Raw genomic sequence first — 23,535 nt, 5'->3', positions numbered from 1 at the left:
CCAGGATTAACAAATAGTAAGTTTTGGTATTTGCATGTGAAATCATAATATGTAATCTTCCCTCAGAGTATTTGTTCAAACTTCTGCAGAAAGTATGTCAACTACCATATGTTATACACATTTAACATGCTCTTAGTCAAATGTAAGGAACTGCTTGGGGAAAAACAGTGACTGAATGGTAACTTTAAGAGAAAAGTGGTTTTAAAGAAATAAAAGGTAAACTAAAATGGTTGCTTCCATACTGTTCTGGAAATTTATTATAAAAGCTTTTGAAATATTTTTTTTATTTTTTGTGTTTTTTTCTTCCATACAGGAACTTTGCATTGATGGAGACTAATTTGTGTGTTTTTATCTTTTCCCCCCCTTTTTTTTTCCTTTTTGCATGCTGTCCCCTGTGTTGGAACTCTCTTTAGAGAGTAAGTTGGTTCAGTATTTGTTGGAAGCCTTAACCCTATTGCATGACTACGCAATTAACCCTTTTTCCTCTTTTTCTTCCTTTAAAGAATTCATGCAGTATCAAGCTTTTTGCAATACATAAAATGCTATATACAGTTAAACAAACTGTGTGGTAATGTATTGAGATGTGCTTTATCTACTAATTAACTGACATCATTTGGTTATGGGCTCCTGTTGGTGGTTGGTGCATCTGCAGCGTAATTATTAAGTTACATTTTAAAAAATAATTTACCAGGAAGATATCAGTTTTTCTTACAATATCTGTTTTTGTCCACTATTGAATTGAGATTGTGTAATCTGATTTCAGAATTGAACATTCTAATATGAAAAAAAAAGACTATCAAGAAAAATTATATCTGGTATGGATTATTTCCACTGTAATTAGTTGAATTCCAGCTTCTATTCTGCTCTCTTTTGTTTGGATGCTTGTATAATTTTCTCAAGTTGTCCATATTTGATCAAAACACAGATGTTTTGGGGAAGCTCGATCAATATTCAATCATTTTGTTGTTTCCAGGCATAAATGGATGCAGCTGTAACTGGAAACTGAATTTTAAACTTTTTCTTGATACTTTTCAGGCTTTGGAATCCAGCTAAGTTTGAAAATGATTCGTTTGGTAATTTATTTTGAACATTTATTTTGGGAACTCTTCAAGCTTAAATTCTTTTACAGCAATTCAAGATGAGAGTAATTCAGAATATTGGCATAGAAGCTCTGGAGTGCATTAGCAGTAGTAGTTTATATAAATTCAAACATGAACCAGTCCCAATTTCTAAAGCTTATTAGGAGTATACATAGCTTTTTGCCAGCTTATTTAGCTTGCAGATTTCAGTATGAGCCAGCAAATCGTATTGCTCAAATTCAAGGAATTTAAATGCTCTTTTGATAAAGCAGGAATTGTAAGCTATATAAGTTCAGTGGCTTAATTTCATAACCTTTGAAAACCCCTAAATATCCACAGTGAACTGTCAAGTTTAGAAGATCGAATAATTAAAAGTTAAGGATATATGCACAGCATTTGTCAATGCTAGTGACAGCCTTTTTAAACTCAAGGCATCCCTCAGAAACTGTCAGCTCTCAGCTTTCACTTGTTTTTTGACCAAAAAATAAATAACTGAACATTTCTTTTGCATAGAACTTGGAAAGGCTATAGTAGGTCAGAAGGTTTTTTGACACACTGGGTTCTTATTTGAAGTCTCTAGGTTTGCCTCGTGAATCATGTGCAGGTGTCTGCACGCATAACTGTACTAATATCTTTCAACCCACATCATTCTTAAAAGGATCTCCCTGCATCCCTGGGTATTGTAGCATTCTGCACTACCTGCCCCTCCCGTGCCAGGTCAGCACCTTCCCTCTCCTCCCACCCTCAGCAGCTCACCAAAACTCCCTAAGTGGCTCTGCCCCCTGTGCAGCTAGGGAGCGGGCAACTGGGATGGAGCTACAGGCAGGTGAGGCTGGGATCAGGATTGCTTGGCGGTGAAAGCTCAGGGATGGGGCCCAGGGCATAGCCACAATCTGCTCCCTTCATGTCCCTTTGGCTACTGGTTGCACAGGAAGGGCAAGCAGGGAGTGGATCCTGGCTGCCCTGGGCCCCAGCACCATGCTGTCACTGCCTGTGGAGGGTCTCCACGGAGGCCAGCCTGAGACCCGCGCGGGCAGGGCATACAGATGGGCAGATTGGAATGCTGCTTTCTTTCCACCCACAGCCCCATCCCGAGTGCAGGACAGGCAGGCAGGGCCGGGGCTAGGATCAGAATTGTGGAGCTGTGGTAGTGTGGAGGTGGGGGACAGAGCCATGATCAGCTTCTCACACACTGCTGCATACATTGCAGGAATGTGTGGGCAGCGGATCCTTGCTGTATCTAGGGCCATGGGTTCCAGCCCCATGCTGTCACCACTGCCTTGCAATCTTGATCCCACTCCTGGTCCTGCCTGCCTGACCCACTCCCGGATGCCACTCGCTGCTTGCAGCCCCATCCCATCCTCCTGGCCACGAGCCCTGTCTGCATGGGTCCTGGGCTGGTCTTCACGAAAACCCTACTCACCTGCTCTGTCCAGTATCCCCAGCGGTGGGTGCAAGGCAGGTGGGTCAGAGTGCCCGGGCAGCATGGCTGGGTCTGACAGCAGCAGTGGAGACTGGCAGCGGCAGCTGGAAGGAGCCACTGGTGTGGAGGCTTTCAAAAGTGAGTGTGGCCACTGTGCCACCGGAGCCACACTGCATGGCTGGGGGCACTAGGACCAGCCGCATGCGCCAGGTTATCTGTCTTTTATTCTCCACCTCCATCTTTTATGAAAAACCCTGGAAGATTACATAAATCCCTAGTATAGTGGACTCTATTCAGACTGGAAAGTGGAGCTCTTAAAAGTAAGGTTGTTTGTGCAGCTGTAATTCTGGACCTAAGTGATCCTTGACGCAGGGTAAAAGGTTGCATGCATAAATGGACTGGGGTGACTGGCTAAGGCTACAGTACTGCAGAAAAGGACTGGGGAGTACAGTGGACTATAAACTGAATAGGATCCAGCAGCATGCTCCTGTTGCAAAAAAGGCTGGTAGAATACGGGACTATATTAATAGGAATATCACTTGTAAATCAAGCCAAGTTACTCTTCCACGCTATTCTGCCACCCCACTGGTGAGAGAGTGTCCTGTTTTGGGCCCGTAGATTTGGACAATTTAAAAGGAGCCCAGTAAAGAGTGCAAAAATGGTGAGAGTCCTAGAAAGCATGGTTTACCAGTGAAGGCTAAAAGGGTGGGAATTTGATAACAATATCAAATATCTAAAGTGTGTTTATAAGAATGATGGACTGTTTTTTTTGTGACTGCAGGTAACAGGCCTAGGAGCAATGGTTTTAAATTGCAGCAGATGAAATTTAGGTTGGCGATTAGAGAGAAGCTTTCTTGCTGTATAAGTAGTGAAGCATTGGAACAGTCTGTTCATAGAGGTGGTTTGATGTTTTCAAGAGCAGATTAGGCAGACCATTGAGTGGAATGGTTTTAGTTGGGAATAGTCCTGCCTTGAGCAGGGGATTAGTCTAAATAACCACTTGAGGTCCCCTCCAGCTCAGCTATTATGTGATTCTAACATCTTACATTTCCTGATCCTTCTGTGCTCAACTTTTCAGTTTAAAAAATATGTTTATAATACAGCTTTTCCTATGTAATGTATAGGATTTGCAGCATGGCTACATTGTTTGCCCTACACCTTTTAGCTTTTGGAATAGTCTCATTTCTAACACTACCTTGCTTTTCATTGCACTGATACATTAGCACTGATTAACTTTCACTGGCACAAAGTCATGGTGGGTTTGAACAAAACAAAAGGCAGACAGAACTTTCCTTTTGCTTTTGCACCCACAACTTACCTATCCCAACACAAGATGTGCTGAAGCTGTGTTCTAGTACCTGTCCCAGTCACATATGCTGTGAATAATTCAGAGCATTCCCATTGCAGCAAGCAGGCCAACACACCACAGATTTAATTAGAGCTTTCATCTTTCAGGGAGGGGAATTTTTGATGGAAACACTGACTGCCCTGCTTACTTTATTACAGGGGTGGGCAGTTATTTCAGGTGGAGGGCCATTTACTGAGTTTTGGCAAGCCATCAAGGGTCACATGACAGGCAGCCAGGGGCAGATAAATATTAATTTTCTAAATTTTGTAGGGGCCCTGTGGGCTGGATGGAATGTCCTTGTGGGCTGAATTTTGCCTACCCCAGCTTCATTACCACAGAATGGCTAAGACCAAGAATTACTAAGAAAAATATCCAGAATTATCATAATTTGTATTATAAGTTTTATATGGTCTATTAAGAATCATGCTTAACTATTAACCAGGATCAGGCTTAGTATAAGGGAAAGATTATTGGACATCTGTCCATTTTGTGAATTTCTTAGCTTTCTTTGGGTACTATAATGGATTAATAGACTAGATCAGTGGTGCTCAACCTTTTGGCCCCCTGGACCAAATGGGTGACAGGGCCCATCTGTGGGCCATATCATGTTCTGTGGCCTGGCATTGCCCCCTCCTTCCTGTGTGCTGGGATTGAGTCCACGGGGCCCAGTGCTGCCCCCTCCCACTCCCTGCACACCGGGATTGGGGCTCAGCACCACCTATGTCCAGCTCTGCTCACTGGGATTGAGTGCCAAATCCAACACGCAGGGCCTGAGGAAAGGCATTTAGGCCCGAAAGCTTGCAAAGAGAGAAATTTTTTTTTGCTACTATTCAGTTGGTCTAATAAAAGATATCGCCTCTACCCAAGAGTTTTGTCTGCCTGTCCTGAACAGAAAGAATTTTGTGAAAACATCAGGTGTGGCAATTGAATTGATCTTTAATTAAAAGAAAGCTGAGACATCAATAGTTACCAAAGCTAGACTGGATAACTTGGATTAAACTAGTGGTAGCCACCCTGTAATGCTGGTGCCAGAAGTGGCACGGGCAGCCTCTGTGGGTGGCACCTGGCAGACTGGGAAGGAGACGGTCAGTGAAGTGACAGATAGGGCAGGAAGCAGAAAGCAGAGCAGCCAGTCAGGCAGGGAGCAGAAAGCAGAGCTATGCATCAGGTAGGTGTGGGGGATTGGAATGATTTGTAGGGCACAGGGCTAATATATAGCGAGCCTGCCAGAAAGATTGGCCTCCACTGAATTAAAGTCTAGACTTGTGTTTGTATTTTGTTTTACCGTGCTCACTGAATTGACATCAGTGTTGAAAAGAAGAGCTTTCATTAGAACTGCTACCATTGTCTGGAAGCTTTTCTCAGCAGTATACCTTTTTGATCTGAAGATTAGGTTAGAATTCTGGTAGAATATTTAACATTGGAATCAGATATCTAGAAAATGTTTGTCCCACTCCAGTAGAAACTTTATAATTCCAGAAGTTAGTGATAGTTTCTAACTATGTTAACTGCACGCACGCACATGCACCCATACCCTCTTCTTTGTCATAAAGCTGTACCACAGGTTTTAATGTCACTTGTGATTTGGTCCTACAGCAAGGGTTGTTCTTTTACTTTTGATGTAGTTTGCTATTTACAGAGTGGCACAGATTAACTGCATTGCTTTTCCAAAGTAGCATGAAGAAATACCTTTCTAGAAAGCTAATATGCTATGGATTTCAAAAACGTGTCAGGATCTGAAATGTATTTTGCTTTATCTTTTGCTGTGGTGGATGATTTCTTCTTTCAAAATCTTCTGTTACAGAAAGAACCTGGTCCTTTCTGTGAATATGCAGTATGTTTTTGTCCATAAATAATAATTCACTAAAATAGTGATGTAGCTTCTTTGTTTTTTTTAGAGGTTATTTTAATAGTCCGCATGTGATATGTAGAACTGCCTTTATACATAAAGCTTGAGGCAGTGAGAAACAAAGTCAAGCTGAAAAAAAAAATAAAGTTGTGCCAGCCATCACAGTGAGCATTTCTTTACTCATTGATACTGCATGGACTAGCTAATTGCCAAACTCCACAGAAGTTGGGTAACGTTTCAAATGTATGCCTGTATCCCAGAAGCCAATGAAAAGCAAGACCGATTGTTTTCCTGCTTGGCTGCAAATCACTACCTCTTTCTGCCTTTTTGATTCCCTTATTGCTTACTTATTTGTTTGTGAGTTCAGCACATGTCAATGTGACTTCCTCTTTTTTCCCATCCCAACCCCTTTTTCCCTTTTCTATCTCTTTTTTTTAGGTGTTCAGTATGTTTTTGGAGACTTTGGTGGATTTCATCCAGGTCCATAAAGAGGATCTTCAGGATTGGTTGTTTGTATTGCTGACACAGCTGCTGAAAAAAATGGGTGCTGATTTGCTTGGGTCTGTACAAGCAAAAGTTCAGAAGGCACTTGATATCACAAGGTAATATATTCCTGACCAAAATGTGCTGAGTGACTTCCAGATTTCCCTCATTATTGTACTGCAGGGGTGCTCAATCTCTGGCCTGAAGGCCAAATGTGTCTGGGCCATGGGGCTCCCTACAGATGGGGAAATTTTGCTGCAGGGGAGCAATGGCCATTAATATTGCCATTCTCTCCACTGCCGAATTACCATGCCTTTACCCCCCACAGTGTCAGATTGTGGCTAGGCCATGCTTCCTTCCCCCCTGACAGAGCTAAATCAGGGCTGGGCCACGCTCCCTTCCCCACTCCAGGACTGCACACCACCAGCCCCAGTCTGGCCCATGGACTGCCCAAGCACTGCTTATCCAGCATGCTGGACTAGGGACAGACATGATGCACAAACTGGTTTATATGATCAGAAACTGACTTAAACCTGTAACAGAACAGATGTTCAATGCACATAAACCAGTTTCAAAACCAGTGGGGGGGGGTCACCCCCCCCACCTCCACTGCCCCTGGGGGACCGCAGCGGGGTCTGCCTAGCCCAACTGCCACTGCTGCTTGCTCTCTGCTTGTGGCAGACAGCGAAATAAGCCTCCTCCTGCCCCCTTTGCTGGAAGCTGGAGGGAGGGGGAATAACCCCTACCCTGCCACTGGAGCAGTGGGGTGGGCTGCAGCCAGAAGCTAGCTGTCAGGAAGTCTTAGGGAGGAAGGAGGTTATTCCCCTCCCCTCTCTCTGGCATCTGATGGCAGGGACAGGAGGTGGCCTATTCTGCCACTTGCCCCAACCCAGGAGCAAGCAGCGGTGGCAGCAGTGGTCAGGGTATGCAGACCCTGTTGCAGTCCTCCAGGGCAGTAGGAGTAGAGGGAAAAATAATCCCCCTCCATGCCTGTGACAGTTGTGCCTCCTCAGGTCTGTCTACTAGTGACCCTGCAACACTGATTAAGGGCCAATCGCCCGCCTTCTGTCCTGCCACGCCTTGTTATTTGCTTGATTGGAAGATATTAATCAAGTGGGAGGCTGCCCATTTTCTGTCTTGGTGCCTGGGGCACTATCTGTGGCTCCTTTCCTCCCCTTACATTGCAGCCCAAGCCTCGCAGATGTACCTGATGTTGTTTGGGTCCGTTCTACTGCACCCTCACTGGCGCCTTCTAGCTTGTCTCGCAGCCTGTGCCCCTACCGGCACTCTCTGGATGTCCCGCACTGCCCGCTCTGGGGCTTCTCCTCGCTGCCCCCTTTACTCTGGGGCTCCTCGCTACCCCGTAGCTTTGGGCCGGGGCCAATGTACCCAAAATGCTGGGTCCTCTTTGGCACCAGGACCCTCTCTATGCTACTGTGGGGTCCCTATGAGGCCTCCTCCAACCCCTAATAGCCTCACCCAGTCCTCCGGTCAAAACAATAAACACAAGAACACAAACCCCCAGGCTACAACATAAAAGCTAGACTGTCTGGTCAAACAAGATTCAGTCCCTACCAGAGAGAGAGCACCCCAACCCCAGCAGCAACCAGGGGATGTTCCCGCTGTCAGAGTTCTCCCCTACGTCTACACTAGCCGAGTTCCTCCTCCCTCGGCCCCCTGAGGGTAACTGCCCTCCTGGCCTCCTGCCTGGGCTTAAGAAGGGCTAAGCCCTGCCCCTTCTTGTCACTAGGTTTCACTGGTTGCCCTAGCAACCAGCACCTGCACAGTCCTGGTGACTGGCAGCTGAGCCTCCCCCCTTCCGGCTACCAGGGGTCTCTCCCGAGCCATTTCTGCTCTCAAGTGCAGGGCACCTGAGTGCTCTGCGACAGTGCCCCATCTGCCTCAAGGGCCATACTGGCCAGTGTCTAGCCACGCATGGCCCCACTGATGCAGCAGCAAAGGGAGAGTGCCCAGCAGACCTAGCTCGGATCCTGCTGGTGAGACAGGGAGGGGGGAATTAAACCCCTCTCTGGCCAGTTCAGCTAAGGCTACTACCCAGGCTGGCCAACACCCCCCACCCCCCAAATACAGCATCCCTGCACACAGTCTAGCTGCAGGCATGTGCCTGCATTTCCTCAGTCCAGAGGGAATGTCTGCACAGTTACAAATCAGTTCAACCTAGGCAGGTTAGACTAACCTGCAAAGTTTGAATCAGTTCAGGCTCAGGCTTTTTGAACATTCGTCCCTAGCCCTGGAGAAAAAGATTGAGTTCCACTACTGTACTGGAAGGGTTTTGTTTCGAAGAAGAACCTGTTGTTAGCTTTCAAACCACTTCTAAAGTTTCAGAGGTAGTTTAGACTCAGGAATAGAGCCTAATTAGCATAGCCCAATTAGCTTTGCAGTGTGTTTGTGTTGATACACCCTATACATGTTAATGCTGGTGGTTTTGTAAGTACCACTTAGAGTTGTTTAACATAAGGAGGTGGTTAAAATAAGCCCCATGTATGTAACATGTTTTCCTGATGCTTTCATTTTGCAGAGAATCTTTTCCAAATGATCTCCAATTCAGTATTTTAATGAGATTCACTGTTGACCAGACTCAGACACCAAGCTTGAAGGTAATGTTTTCCAAACTTGTATTATAAGCAAAATATTGATAGATATTTTCCTACTGTTAAATATCTGGATGTGTTTTGCCAAAAAGGTTTTCAATTAGTGGATTTTGTTTTTATAAAATTTCAGACAGTCAAGCCAGCACTGCAGGACCAGCTTCGCTCTTTTTGGAGCTCAAAGGTTTTTGTCTGCATTATTGCCTTCATTTTTAACCCTGTGCAAAACTACAATGTGTCAGATAAGTTTTATTTGTATGCACCTGTATGCATCTACTAACCTTTGCAAGAAACTTTAAGCATGCAAATGTTGCAGCTGAAATGTTACACAAGAGTCAAAGCATTTGATGCGACAACAGACCTAATAAGGCTGTACTTCAGTAAATACAGGGGCAACAAAGATGGCTGCCTAACACCAAGCTGGTTATGCAAACTCACTCTCTCAAATCTTTCCTAATTTTATGTTTGTGATTTTCCAATCTTCCTGTCCAGATTTAGTGGCTCTGACAATGAAGATATTTTACTAAATTATCATTTATGTCTAGTGTGTTTTGTGTTTGTTAATGTATGTATATTCAAATTGGCATATTTAAATTCTTGCTTTCAAAATAAGTTCTCTTTTTGGTATATTCAGCGCATACTTTTTTATGTTGCTGTTCTAAAAGCAAAGTGTTTCCTTATAAATGCACATATTTTCACCAAAATCCTTATGTATAGAAACACCTTTACAAAATAAAGATTGAAATCTGTAGTGAAATTATAGTTAGAAGAATCTGGCTTTGGTATGAAGGGAATAAAACCTAAGGTTTACAATTAAGACAAATTGGGGAAACAACAAGCATATGCAAAATTGGCATTTTTCTGCTCTTTACTGCACAGAATAATTTTACACGATTGAATGTGTTGCACAAGATAGCATTGCATAAGGTAATATTTTTGCCCTGACTACAGTGGGAATACATGAAATACCTTGTTGCGCTCTCTGTCTAAAGTGCAGTAAAATTTACACTGGTAAACTCTTTTAAGGACAATTTTTGCTTTATTATGCTGTTTTAAACTAGGGACTGTTATCAAAGCTGTTGAATTAAACCAGTAAAATAGTCAAGAAATTATACATTTTCTATAAGTGTGTTCTGAAGGAAGACAGTTTTTGTTTTTTTTCCCCCAAAAAGACTAATATGTCAGGTTGTATATTAATCATTTTTAAGTTTATTTTTTCCATAAATTTCTTGATGTAACCACTAATGCAGTGATTTTCAACCTGGGTCCAAGGTCCTTTCAAGAGTGCTGTAGGGTGTCATAGTGATAAAACAAAAATAGGCAGTGTTAAAAACATTCTGACCTGTTGTGGTCTTTCTAAGTTCTTTGCAATGTAACAATTGCTTTATTATTTTTCTGTAGTCATAAAGTGACTGAAAATTAGCAGCTGGTATTTCCTGATGAGTGCCTTGAGCCTGAAAAGGTTGAGAACCACTGCACTAAAGCATGAGCAGATCCCTTTTGTAAAGCTCATACTAGCAATTTGGGGATAAAAGGCAGGAACTTCTGATATAAGATGAAGACCAAAGAGTGAAAGCCATCAAAGATATGGAGATCAAAAGCTACAAAGTATAGAGGATGGATGGGATGGGTCAAAGCACATCTTGATAACTTTGAAGGAAGTCAGAAATACCTAGGTTAAGAAACAGATTCTTGGTAGTTAATGTAAAGATTTTTTAGTGCTTAAGAAAAATTAAGATTTCTTGAGCAGATGTGATCAGTGAAGTCCACTATTTTGGAACTGTGACTTCAAATGTTTATCGGTTTGTTACTTTAAAACAAAATTGAGACTATTCTTAAGTTCTTCTCTAAACTATATATGCTTGATTAACAAGAAATAATTTTGTATACAGAAAGCCAAAGGCCTTTTCAATTCACAGTTCTGACCCATCGAAGAAACCCCTAAACTAACACTAAAGACATGGGTAATGTATTTATTAGAGGTAATTGAATACAATGTGGTAGAAGTAATTGCATATCTAACTACCTGACTTCAGTGTTTATATTTGTACCCAAGTGACTCATAGCCAAGGTCCCTAATGGACTTCAGGGTTTCAACTCTTTTTTCCTCCTCTAACCCTAGAAAACTCCTTTTAAAGGGAGAGATTTTGGGGTGGGTTAGGTGAATTCAGAAATGCCTTTCATTTCTATGATTATGATCACAAAACTGGATCAGAGAGGAAGGTCTTTCAGTATAATCTGATGAGGATTAGATTCTTCATTTTATCTACAAATTAGTCTACAGGTAGATTCAGCTTTGACCAAGAATGTGTGTTTGGCTCTTATGCTTTGTCCTGGGCTTTGTCATGTGCTTTCACTGCAAAGGAGTGCAGCTGTTTGTATGTTGTGCAGATACTTACCTTACCTCTAATGTAGCTGGGCTTGTCCCATTAGTGATTTAGCAAATTAGAAGCAGGACTTTGAATTTGCTGCAAACGTGGAATGTGAACCAAAACAGGAACAGTGTGCATCTGTGAATCACTCCATGGAGAAGCAAGCCATTTTTAGCATTGTTTAGGGTCTGGGCATTGTTTTTGCATTCATCATCAAATAAAATGCATTAAGGTATGTCAGAGGATGACAAAAAGTCATAAATCACTTTGAAATCCATGTCTAAGAAGAAGTGATGTTTTCTAGAGAGCATTCCTTGGCAGGTTCAGTGATGAGTAAAGCAGACTCTCAAGACTTCATGCCATTTTGGCAAATATGGAATGTTTGCCATCAAAGAAAGGGCATCGTTCTAGCAGACTCTTCAAACCACTTCTTTTTTCCCTGAAGCATTGGTTCAACCCTTTTTGGGTTGAATTTCAGACACCTGCTGTTTGTCCTGGAGTCCATCTCTTGTGTAGGCCTTATGAGCAGAGTTGGTTAGGATTTTTTTTTTCCAACAAAGCATTTTTTCACCAAATGCTGATTTGACGAAACCAAAACTTTTCACAGGAAGGCGTATACCATTTTGGGGAATGGTTTCGCAAATCCAGGATGGAATTTCTGGTCAAAACTGCAGGGGGATAGGGAAGGGGAGTGGGGGAGGGTGCCATTAACTCAGAGGGCACTCATTTGACGTATTAGGAAACCCATCCTCAGGTGTCTTTTTTTCCCCTCCATCTCCCATGTTCTCAGAGAGCCAGTATTTTCCCTCCCCCTTTCTCCTCTTCCCAGCAATAAATAAAAGAACAGCTTTTATGCCAAAACAGGCAAGAGTGTAGGAGTTAGGGCACTCACCTGGAATGAAGAAGACTGGGATTCTTCAGGTCTTTGGTTTCAACCCAAGAGAACAGATTTAAAACTGCATCTCCCACATACCAGACAAGTGCACTTATGGACTATTTGGCTTTTTTGGAGGTGCACAAGTGTCTCTTTCTCTTTCTTTCTGGATTTTGTAAGCTTTGTGTTTTATCGCCGTGTGCAGTGAGTGAAATCCAAACTTTTGCAGCACAGGAAACCCCTTTCCCAGTCCACTGTCACATCATTCAGTGTTTTTAGGAATTGAGTTGCCCCACCGCTGGTACTCGGTATATTCTTGGCAGTGAAGCTGATGCAATTTAATTATAATTGACCTGATGTGAAAGATCATTCTGCAAAGACCGAACTACTTTTTACTATAGTTTAAACCAGTAATTCTCAACCTTTTTAGACTCCAGGCACCCTTTGTTGGTCTCAGGTCACCCTTGGAAATGCCAGCTGTTAATTTTCACTCATTTCTTGACTACAGAAGAATAATGGAGCAATTCTGTTGCAAACAACTTGCACCACAACTGGTCAGAATGCCTTTGATGCTGTGGATTCTTGTTTGAAATCTTTGGGTTTATCTTGTGAATCATGTGTAGGTGTTTGCATACCTAACAGCGCTAATATTGAGCAGCACCCTATGGTACCCTAAGGAGGGTCTCAAAGCACCCCAGGGTGTTGCAGCATGCTGGTCAAGAATCACTGGTTTAAACTCTCCAGTCCATTTACAGGTCACTTCATGTGAAGAACTTTGTTCCAACACTGTTATTACCATAGCACTTGAGAGCCCTAGGTATGGACCAGGACCTCAGTGTCCTAGGATACTGAAAAAAAAACCAGAATGAGAAGATGCGTTTCCTAATGTGTTTAAAAATCTAAGAAGCAACAGACAAATTCAGGAAGATAATATTGGTCAGTGGGATAAGTAGTGATTTTAGTTGCCTGACCATTATGAAATACATTGTAGGCATTAGAATAAACAAGAGCAGGGAGGAAGATGCAGTGTGCACTCTGAATACTGAAAGTATTGCAGGGAGGGGACCTCATCCTGGATTGGACTAACTATGGTAATATGAGTTGCCTTTCCTCCCACAAATGTATACATTTGTATAAATAGTTGAAATGTTATGTTCGTTATCAGAAGTATCTAAGTGGCCCATTTCTATTAAGAACAGTTGTAATGCGTGCCAAAAACAGATTCAAAGTCAACCCAAAACCGTATCCTGTGATGTTGTACTTTTCTTAGTGAAGAGCTCTCTGATATAGTTCAGTTATTCATGGAGACAAAACAGCTGAAAAGTTTAAACAAAATGATCTCAATAAGTAATTGCCAACCTATTTTCTTGCCTACTGCCCATTCATACATGTACTTACATTCATTAGTCATCAGTTAGTTCAAATGGAGGGGTGTGCATGTGTGTATGCTAGACTTCTTCAACTTAAGAACATAAGTACTGCAGTTGGTCAGACCACTAGTCCATCTAACCAGGTACCTGTATCTCAGTGCAGAACATGGATGCTAAGGCAAAGACACCTATCTAGACCAATCTGTCCCTTCTTCCCTTATACCTTCCAGTATTCAGAGTCCTATAAAGTCATAATTTGGATGTCGCACCCCAAACTAATGTTTAATACCCACTGATGGACCTGTCCTGCATGAATATGCCCAATCCTCTTTTTCACCCAGTTAAACTTTCAGCGGCTACACCTCTTTTTTGTATACAATGAGTTCCACAAGTTAACTACATACTGTTTGAAATAACTTCTTTTTGTTTTGTCTTTTTTAACCGGCTCCCTTATAATTTTTTATTGCATATCTCCTAGTTATGATATTGTGACAGAGTTAGTAAATCCCTATTTGCTTTCTCTGTGCCATTTGTGTTTTTATTATTCCCTATCATTCTGCCCCCCTCACCCGCCGTCATCCTTAACCTGAAAAGTTTTGGCCAAGGAATCTTTTTCCATCCCCTGATCATCCTTGTTCTTCTCTCTAACGTCTCTTCCTCTGTTATATCCTTTTGAAGGTGGGGGAGCAGAAGTGCACACAGTATACAAAGTGTGGGCAAATCATGGATTTATACAGTGAGAAATGACATTTGCTGTTTTGTTTTTAGTTCCCTTTTTAATAATTCCTAACGTTCTATTTTCATTTTCGACACCTAGTGAATATTGGGCTGCAGTTTTCAGAGAACTACCCACAATAACGCCAAGATTTCTTTCTTAAGTAGTAACAGCCTATGTAGAAATCCTCTCGGAATATGTGTATCTTGGGTTATTTTTTCCCATGTACATCACTGAATTTCATCTGCCATTTTGTTGCACATTATTTCAATTTTATGAAAACCTGCAGTTTTTCACAATTAGCTGTTTTGACCTCCCTGAGTAATTTAGTGTTATTGTAACAGTTCAACTTCCTTACTTTTCTTTTTACAATGGAAAGGTTCTTTACAGGATTTATCCCAAAGATATTTAATGCTAAACACCAGCTGCTGCTCCAGGAAGGACTGACAGTGGATTTTGAGTTCTAATAAAGTAAAGTGTACTGGAAGAGGCTGTTTACACCTGTATAGATCCATTGATTGATCAAATGGCCCTCTTGCCATACTTTGCTGCTTTGTGCCCCCAACTCCAAATATAAACTAATCAAAAACCAAATGAATGTCTAGACTCTTAAATGTGGAATGATGCTGGTGATCTTGGTGTTAGTGAAAATTAAGACGTCTGTTAGTACAATATGTTTGTTCTGAGTTTTATATTGGTTTTCTCTTTCATATTGATTCCTGGTAATTGTTTTAAAATTAGTGAAGAAAAAAAATTAAGAAACAGCTTGTTTTGATTCTGTTAATTTTTTCTGGATTTGTTTAATTTTTTTAAGAAAAGGAAATTTATTTTGTAAGCAACATACCGTTTTTATCCATCTACTTGACTATGGCTATCTTTGCAGGTAAAAGTTGCAATTCTTAAATACATAGAGACACTTGCACAGCAGATGGACCCAGGGGACTTTGTTAATTCAAGTGAGACTCGGTTGGCAGTATCTCGAATCATCACCTGGACCACAGAACCTAAAAGCTCAGATGTTAGGAAGGTATGTCCAATAAAACTGAAATTAATCATTAGTTTCCTCTACATTAGTTTTGAGGCTGAATAGTATTTTATGTGTATTGTCACAATAAAGAGGTAGTTGTTATTTATATAGCTGTACCCTGCTCTACATACTTTAAAAGAAAAAGTTATTTGGGATTTGTAATGTAAGGCCATCTTTCTGAGAATAATTTTTCTGAGTTCATTCTATAAGACTAGGGAGTCACCTGCTTTAGTATCAGTCTTGCCATGCAAGTGACATTCAAACATGATGGGTTAAAACAGAGGGGAAAAAAGCCGTGTATCTATTAAGGCAAAAAGGATGTGCTGAGAACCATTTTTGCTAGCTTCTTACTAAAAAGTCTTAGAATTTTAGAAAGGGCAAGTTGATTGGGATGAAACCTAAGTTTATGGTAAAAGGGCTGACATTGCTTTTATTTTAGATACTTGCATGGCATTTACTTTTATTTAGTGGCCTTCTTTAGGCAGCTTTTACTAATATTACTTCAACAAGGACCACTCTGTCACAGTAATAATACATTCACCACAGGAGGAGTGAGTAAGAAGCCAAAATTATAGTTCATTTGCTTCAGATTTTACAAAGTTCTTTGTATTTGATGAAAGGATTATGGAGTAATTGACAAAAGGAGGTTGACTTTTTAATAAAACAGTATTAAAGAGCTGAGCAGATAAAGGCTACAATTGCTGTGGAAAACTAAAATACACTTTTTAGAAAGATTTGTTTCTGGGATGAGTGAGTGATGTTTCCCTGTTTAAAGAAAATACTGAAAAGATTTTGGCTTCATTAACCTCAGAATATTCGGTATTGTGAGCTCACTTGTGATTTTTATGCCAACTTCTCCTCTCCAAGTCAGTTTAAGGGATTTTTACCTTTCTGAACAAGTTTTTAATAGCTTCTCCTTCCTTTAGATCTTTGAATCCTCCCATTTGTCAACTTTCTTTCCCTTGCTGAGCTATTATAATCTACTTTTATTACTCCAGTTATTTGCACTCCCCTTGATAATTTGTGGATTCGCCTTTGGTCTCCAGTTTTTTTTTTCTTTTTTTGGAGGAGCTCTTAGTGTAACCCAAATTGAACTTGGCAAAAGTCATTCCTCCTGAGTCTTCCTTGTATTCTTTACCTGCATCATCTTTGTCTTTCAGAGGTTGATTCTTAAAATTATTTCCCCCAGTAGATATAAAATTATGTCAAGACTTTACAAAAGAGGGGGCTGCCAAAATCTGCTATAAAAGGAAACTTAATTCATTATATGCAAGCAAAAAGTGGGGGAGAACATCACACAGAAATGCACAAGTTTTAGTACTTTTTTCATTATTTATCAAGTATCAAATGATTGAAGTGTTATTAAGTTAATTAAATTATTAATGTTGGTGTCCTCCTTCATCCTTTCCCCTTTTCACCTTCCCTACATACTATTATTGAAACCTGTTTTTCACTATCTGTTAAAAAATTTCAGTGTTCCTCTGCATTCCTGTTCTTAATAATCTTGTCTTGGAATTGACCATTAACATTCCATGACTGCTTTCCCAGCTCTAGCATTTTTTGCTATCTTTTGAAAACATGGAAATATTGAAACCTAACATGAAAAAGACTTGCTAAATACTTCTGCTTACTTTAAACTGCCTAGTTCTGAGCTGCTCATCAAAAATGACACACATCCAGAATTTATAGCACCCTGCAGCAAAAGACTGATCAAACGTGTTTTAGATGTATAGCATCTTCCATCAACTACTAAGACTTCATGAAACTTGCTAATAAATGTACCTTTCAAAAAGAATTACAAAAGTTGCGCCTTTCAATAAAAGTTGCAGGGTTTTAAAGATCTTATGTAGAGAGAGAGATTCACCATTTGTTTTTAAATGTTTCCTGTAATTTTTTTCTGAGTGGAAAAGTCTTAGTAACTTGTTTTTAACACATGTACAGATCTTTGATTTTCATATAATGTTTTGGGTTTAATCGCGTTAGCTCGACAGTTATAGAGGCTAAATAGGTTTGAAAATGTAACTCAAGTATGAAGCCAGCATATACCTGTGTTTCTACACCCCTTTATTAAAGAAATATAAAACAGTTGTGTTGATGTCAACTAATTTAATGTCCTTTTTCTGACGGAACAACAGACCTCTAGATAAAGGTGTAGTAGATTTAAGTAAAGCATTTGGAGACAATTCTTTGGGACATTTTTAGCAAAGGCAGAGAAGGTACTGGTTAATACTGTAACTGTGAGGTGGAGAAGGAGCTGGCTAAAAAGAAATTAAATCAAGTTATATTGAAAGGAAAGCTATCAGTCTGGAGAGAGGTTACTTAATAATAGTTCTTAAAATATTCCTTCTGTTTAATATCTTCATTAGCAGTCTTTTCACGGAAATTAGACATGTTTAGGAAACTTGTGGATAACACAGTTGGGTGAGAGAACACTAATGCAGAGGAAAAATAAGTTTTATAAAAATAGCCTTCTGGACTGGGGTAATAGAAGTGTTATGAAATTTAATAGCACAAAGTTGTGTGCGTGGACTAAAATCAAGAACTTCAGTTGTAAGCTGCGGCTTTTAGATTTGAGGCAATGGAGAAGAAGAGAGACAAGAACTTTGATTGTTGGGTGATTGCAGGTTGCTGGTGTGATTCAGACCTGAGAGGTTTAGTTTTTAGAAGAGACAGAAGCAATAGTATTGTTATACAAGTCACTCATTGGACCTAATTTATGGTATTGTATAGTTCTGGTCACTTTTGTTCAAAAAAGATTAATTTAAACAAGAAGGTGCAGAGAAGGGCCCCTAAGATGATTAGGCGAGAGCCTATCTTGTCCAAAGAGATTAAAATACCAAAGTATGGGGGGGTGTTGAGAGGTATATGAGTGCTCTTTTTTTACAAACATGTTTGGAGGCATAAAAGATGTTTCAAATTCCAGGGAAAGAAAAGAGTTAGTTAAGACTAAAAGACATTATGGGTAGAGAAAAAATGCAGACAAACTAGTCACAAATCAAGTTAAACTGGAAATTAGAAGGTACTTTTGTAATAATCAAAAAATGAAGTTCTGGAATGGTTTCCCGAATGACCTCATAGGTTCAGGGAACTTAAATTGTTCAAAGCAGATTTTGATTCTTTTGTGGAAGAGATGGCATGATGATATTTAAGAAGGAGAAGAAAGAGGATCCAGGGAACTACGGGCCAGTAATACCTCACGTCAGTCCCTGGAAAAATCATGGAGCAGATCCTCAAGGAATCCATTTCTAAGCACTTGGAGGAGAAGATGATTTGGAACAGTCAGGATGGATTCACGGGGGGGGAAGTCATGCCTGATCAACCTAAATGCCTTTTAAGATGAGGTGACTGGCTCTGTGGTTGTTGGAAGACCAGTCGATGTGGTATACCTTGATTTTTAGCAATGCTTTTGATACAGTCTCCCACAACATTCTTGCAGGCAAGCTAAGGAAGTATGGGCTGAATGAATGGACTGTAAGGTGGATAGAAAACTGACTGAAGCATCGGGCTCAGAGTAGTAATCAATGGCTTGATGTATATTTGGTAGCTGGTATCAAGTAGAGTGCCCCAGGTATTAGTCCTGGGGCTGGTTTTGTTCAATGTCTTCATCAGTGACCTGGCAAATGGCATAGAGTGCACCCTCAGCAAGTTTGCAGATGATTAGGTTAGGATTCAGAGTGACTTAGACACATTGGAGAATTGGGCCAAAAGGAATCATGAGGTTCAAGAAGGACAAGTGCAAAGTCTTGAACTTAGGATGGAACAATCCCATGCACAAGTACAGGCTGGGGGCCAGCAGCTCTGCAAAAAGGGACCTGCTGGGGACTACAGTGGATGACAAACTGAATACGAGCCAACAGTGTACCCTTGTTGCCAAGAAGGCTTACAGCTGTATTGGTAGGTGTGTTACCAGTAGGTTAAGGGAAGTGATTATTCCCCTCTATTCAGCAATAGTGATGCCACATCTAGAGTACCGAGTTCAGTTTTGGGCCCCCACCTACCGAAAAGATGTGGACAAATTGAAGAGAGTCCAGATGAGGGCAGCAAAACTGGTGAGTGTGCTGGGGGACATGAGGAAAGACAGAGAACTGGGCTTATTTAGTTTAGAGAAGAGGAGACTCAGAGGGGATTTAATAGCCACCTTCAACTGTCTGACGGGGGGGTTCGAAAGAGGATGGAGCTAAACTGTTCTCAGTGGTGGTAGATGACAGAAGAAGGAGCAATGGTTTGAAGTTGCAGCAAGGGACATTTGGGTTGGATATTAGGAAGAATTTCTCACTAGGAGGCTAGTAAAACACTGAAACGGGTTACCCAGAGAAGTGGTGGAAGTACTATCTTTGGAGGTTTTCAAGATCCAGCTAGGCAAAGCTTTGGCTGGGATGATCTAGTTGGGGCTGGTCCTGCTTTGAGCAGGGGTTGGACTAGATGATTTCCTGATGTCCCTTCCAGCCCTAACTTTCTATGATTTGGGTTGTTTTTGGAGCAGTAATTTAAAGCTTGTAGCATATGATGGGAAGTATTTGAAGTCTCCACAAATGTAATGGGAAGGAAGCGATCACCATTCATGTTGTTTGCCTGTGCAAGTGGCATCTGGAGGAGAATGGCATTAGTTCACCAGTGGTGAAAACAAGATTGGGTGGGAAAGACTGAAAAAGTTGTCAGGTGCTCAGAAGAAGGCTAGTGTTAGAGCAGTTGTGCAGAGGAGTGATAGGCTTGCAGTGACTCGGCTCTGGAGGAAAGTTTTTTGCTTTGAGGGATATTTTATATTACTGGGAATTCTGTGGTTTTGTGCGCGCAGATAGGGAAGGCCTGTCTGCATTAGGGGTGTGTGAAGCGGGCCAGATTAGATTTGGATTCGGCCTCGTTCGGGGGACAGTGATTTGATTAGTTGTTTTGGATCACTGTCTCAATTTGATTCAGCCGAATCCAAATGTAAAGATTTGATTCTGATTTGGAGAATCAGCGATTTGGCCATAGATGCAGTTTTATATGTTTTTTCTACATACTACAAGGTACCAGGCATGGCTCATAAATGCTGAGATGGTGGGGCAGATGGAGCATCCCACAGGAGCTTGGGGGGCCCCCTGCCTGTTCAGCAGTGAACTGGAAGTACTTCTGGTTCATTTCTGGGTGTGTTGCTGAATGCAAGGGGGACTCCCCCCACACCCTCCCCAAGCTCGGTGATCAGCTGTGGGGGGTTAGACCCCAGGAACTCCCCCCCCCCCCAGATCCAGGAGGCACCAGTCGCTGGGTGGGGCGGTCCCCCATGTGCTTCACCACTGTGCATGCAGGGGACCCCCCACGTGCTCTCGCGAGACGCTCCATTTGCCCCACCATTTCAGTGTTCACAAACCCCCTGGTACCTCGAGGTGTATGTAGAAAAAACATATAAAACTGTCTGTGTCCGAATCATCTAATCTCTCCAAATCAAATCAGAAGCTTCCGATTCGATTCAGAGAAATTAATGGATCTCCTGATTCGATTCTCAGATTCGGCCACCAAATCGGGCTGAATCTCCTCCAAATCGAATTGGTGACCGAAGCTTTGCACAGCCCTAATCTGCATGGTTGTGACCAGCCCTTTCTGGATTAGGTTCCCTTGCCTTGTTCTTCCTCCTTCCTCTTGAATCTCTAATATGTTTAGAATACTTGTTGTGTCATTTTGTGCTGTGTTAATCCTATAATTCAGGGATCCTGCACGTCACATGCAGACAACTATTTTCCTTCCCCTTGAATACAGTACTTGAGGGTGGGGAAGTGGGTTCCTTACCCCAAAGCACTGGATTTTGGGTATATATCTTGTGCGTCTTGCTTCTGTGCTCTGATTTAACTGCTTAATGGCTAGAATGAGAGTTGAGAAGGAATTTTTCCCCAAATTGGATTGGGAAGAAATATATTAGCCTTCTTGTTTTCCTTTGTACAATGGGGGATAGTTGAAATACTGTTTGAGTCTACTTTTTCATGTCTTATTATTTACTCCTTGTTACTTTCCTTTCTTCTCCTGGATTCACTGTTTTCTTTCTATAGTAGATCATGATACGTCTTGTTTTGGGTTGTTTTCATTGTCTGTACCACTTTCATAGCCTTTTTCCTAGCAACTGTCCTGCCTTTCCCTCCATATTTGTGATGGTCTTCACTGAAAACTGGTTCTGAGTGTTCATATAGTTTTTGGATTATAGCTAAATAATCTTTAATCTCTCCCCCATCTTCTCTGTGTAACGTTCCTACTTCATCCCTCATTATCCTCGGGCCCGCACTGTTCAACATCTTCATCAGTGACTTGGACAAGGGGGTAATAGCACCCTGTTCAAATTTGCTGATGACACTAAGATGTGGGGGGATGTGGGCATGCTAGAAGGGAGGAATAGGCTGCAATCAGACCTAGACAGGTTACAGGGGTGGGTGGATGAGAATAGGATGGGATTCAACACTGACAAGTGCAAGGTGATGCAGCTGGGGAGGAACAACCGGCACCGTACCTACAGGCTGGGGAACTCCCTTCTCGTCAGTACAGAGGCAGAAAAGGATCTTGGAGTCATCACTGATGTCAAGATGAACGTGGGCCGGCGGCAGCATGGGGATGCAGTCAGGAAGGCCAACCGCACCTTGTCATGCATCCACAGATGCATCTCGAGCAGGTCCAGGGAGGTGATCCTCCCCCTCTATGCGGCGTTGGTTGGGCCGCAGCTGGAGTACTGCATCCAGTTCAGGTGCTACTCAGTATGACTCTCTTTAACAGTTTTCTCATTTTCCAAATCAAGCTTTTACTTTCTGTAAGGGCAGTTTTTTTGAGGAAGATGCTTGTGTTAATTAGAAGACAACTCAATTTTTTAAAGATCTGTAATGTAGAGATGAGGCAAAAAGTGTATTGAGAGTGGCAACTTTTTTGTAATGTTTTGAAATTTGTGGGGGTGCATTAAAGGGAATGGATGAGGAGTCCTTTGTATTCTGGGTATTTTTGTAACATTTGTTTGTGATATAGTTAACAAACATAGGAAAGCCATAAAGGAGCAATGCGATCCTATCACACTGATGCTTGTCTTGTTAAGTTACCATATTTTTATGATGTTACGGACCATAAAGTAGTAAGGGGACTGAAGCAGTACTATCCTATAAATCAGTAAAGTTTTAAGTAGTAAGACACGTGGCAAACTGTCTTATCTGATGGCATAAAATATCTAATATGCATTGTTAGGTCAATAAGTAATGAAATCGTGTAGGAGCTGCTGCAGAGCTTCCTCATCTGGAACATTTGATTGCATGCAGTTTTCTTATTTTACTTTCTTGTACTATCAGAGAGCCACTTGCAATTGCCAACTGCTTACAGCTTCTAGTAACTGTTTAAAAAAATTATACCAATAAATATTTGGATGGCCCTTTTAAACTTTTGAACTATTTTTCTTGAACTGGGTTAGAATGAAAAAATATATGTACATAAACAGGCACAGCAGCTTTCTGCGTTACTAGGTGGAAACCTTATTTAAATGCTCTTTTCATATATGTTAAAACAAAACAATGTTTTTTGTCTTTTTTCCACCACTGTTTTTACCAATAGGAATGTTTTCCAGTAGTTAAATCTGAGTATAAGCAATAGTTGTATTTGTCCATTTTGCTGTGGTTTAGTGAACTGGGATTTTCTGCCTCTTTTTCATTCAGAATAAATCAATCAATTGATCTCTAGACTTCATAGTTGTAAAGGTCATGCATTTAAAGTAACCAGCATAAACCAAAGCAATGAAGTCTGTAGTTGATTTGAAAAAAGTGCTACTGACTGGATTGTAAATTGTACTACATCATTTTGAGAGGTAGTTTATTTTGAAGCCAGCTGACAGATTAAATTGAAAACTGACAACTCTTTGCTGGAAGGAGAAAATACACAATCCTACTGTAAAGATCTGCTGTGAATCAAGGATTAGGTTGGTGTCTCAGGTGGAGCTTCATCTGTGGCCAATCCTGGGGATGTTGTTTTACTCCCTGACTATAACTGGTTAGGTGCAAGCTTCTTCTTAAAATCACTTGTATTCAAACCAAACCCATACATCTTTAAAAGCAGTCCAGAGATTTGAACTAGCATTGAATCCTTACTTTGTGGTGCTGTATACTAATTTAATAGTCCATGCCCCCAGAAGTTTAGCTTCTAAGAAGACACAATGCACTGATGGGATATAGCAGAGAAGAGAAAAGGAAGATGAGTGTGGCAGTAATATTACTTGTACTGTTAGCTGAATGTACAATCTAGGGACTCAGGATCTGGGGGTAATGTGTGTGTATATATGTATTATAATCCTATCCCTTTTTTCTTTAGTTTACTCATTTTTCATATTAAGAGTTGATGAATCTATGGATTTCATTTTGGTTTCACTAAATCAGAATTTACTTCCGAGTAAAAA

At 41.2% G+C, this 23,535-nt stretch overlaps 1 protein-coding gene across 24 annotated transcripts in view; it reads left to right on the top strand.

The window, feature by feature from the left end:
• CLASP2 (cytoplasmic linker associated protein 2) overlaps positions 1-23,535 on the top strand; it is a 220,451-nt gene that overhangs the window by 169,878 nt on the left and 27,038 nt on the right. For 13 of the 24 annotated variants that reach the window (XM_019537881.1, XM_019537785.1, XM_019537770.1 and 10 more), the window contains 5 exons: positions 414-416; positions 6,138-6,301; positions 8,722-8,800; positions 8,925-8,975; positions 15,006-15,149. In XM_019537881.1, coding sequence (XP_019393426.1) covers positions 414-416; positions 6,138-6,301; positions 8,722-8,800; positions 8,925-8,975; positions 15,006-15,149 — 441 coding nt within the window. The remainder of the gene's footprint in view (positions 1-413; positions 417-6,137; positions 6,302-8,721; positions 8,801-8,924; positions 8,976-15,005; positions 15,150-23,535) is intronic. The other 11 variants (XM_019537946.1, XM_019537835.1, XM_019537810.1 and 8 more) reach the window with 3 other exon arrangements.

This window comes from Crocodylus porosus, unplaced genomic scaffold (genome assembly GCF_001723895.1).
Source record: "Crocodylus porosus isolate Cpor-Errol unplaced genomic scaffold, CroPor_comp1, whole genome shotgun sequence".
Lineage (NCBI taxonomy): Eukaryota > Metazoa > Chordata > Crocodylia > Crocodylidae > Crocodylus > Crocodylus porosus.
Note: the sequence above shows the minus strand (reverse complement) of the source record. Positions and strands in the feature narration are given on the sequence as shown.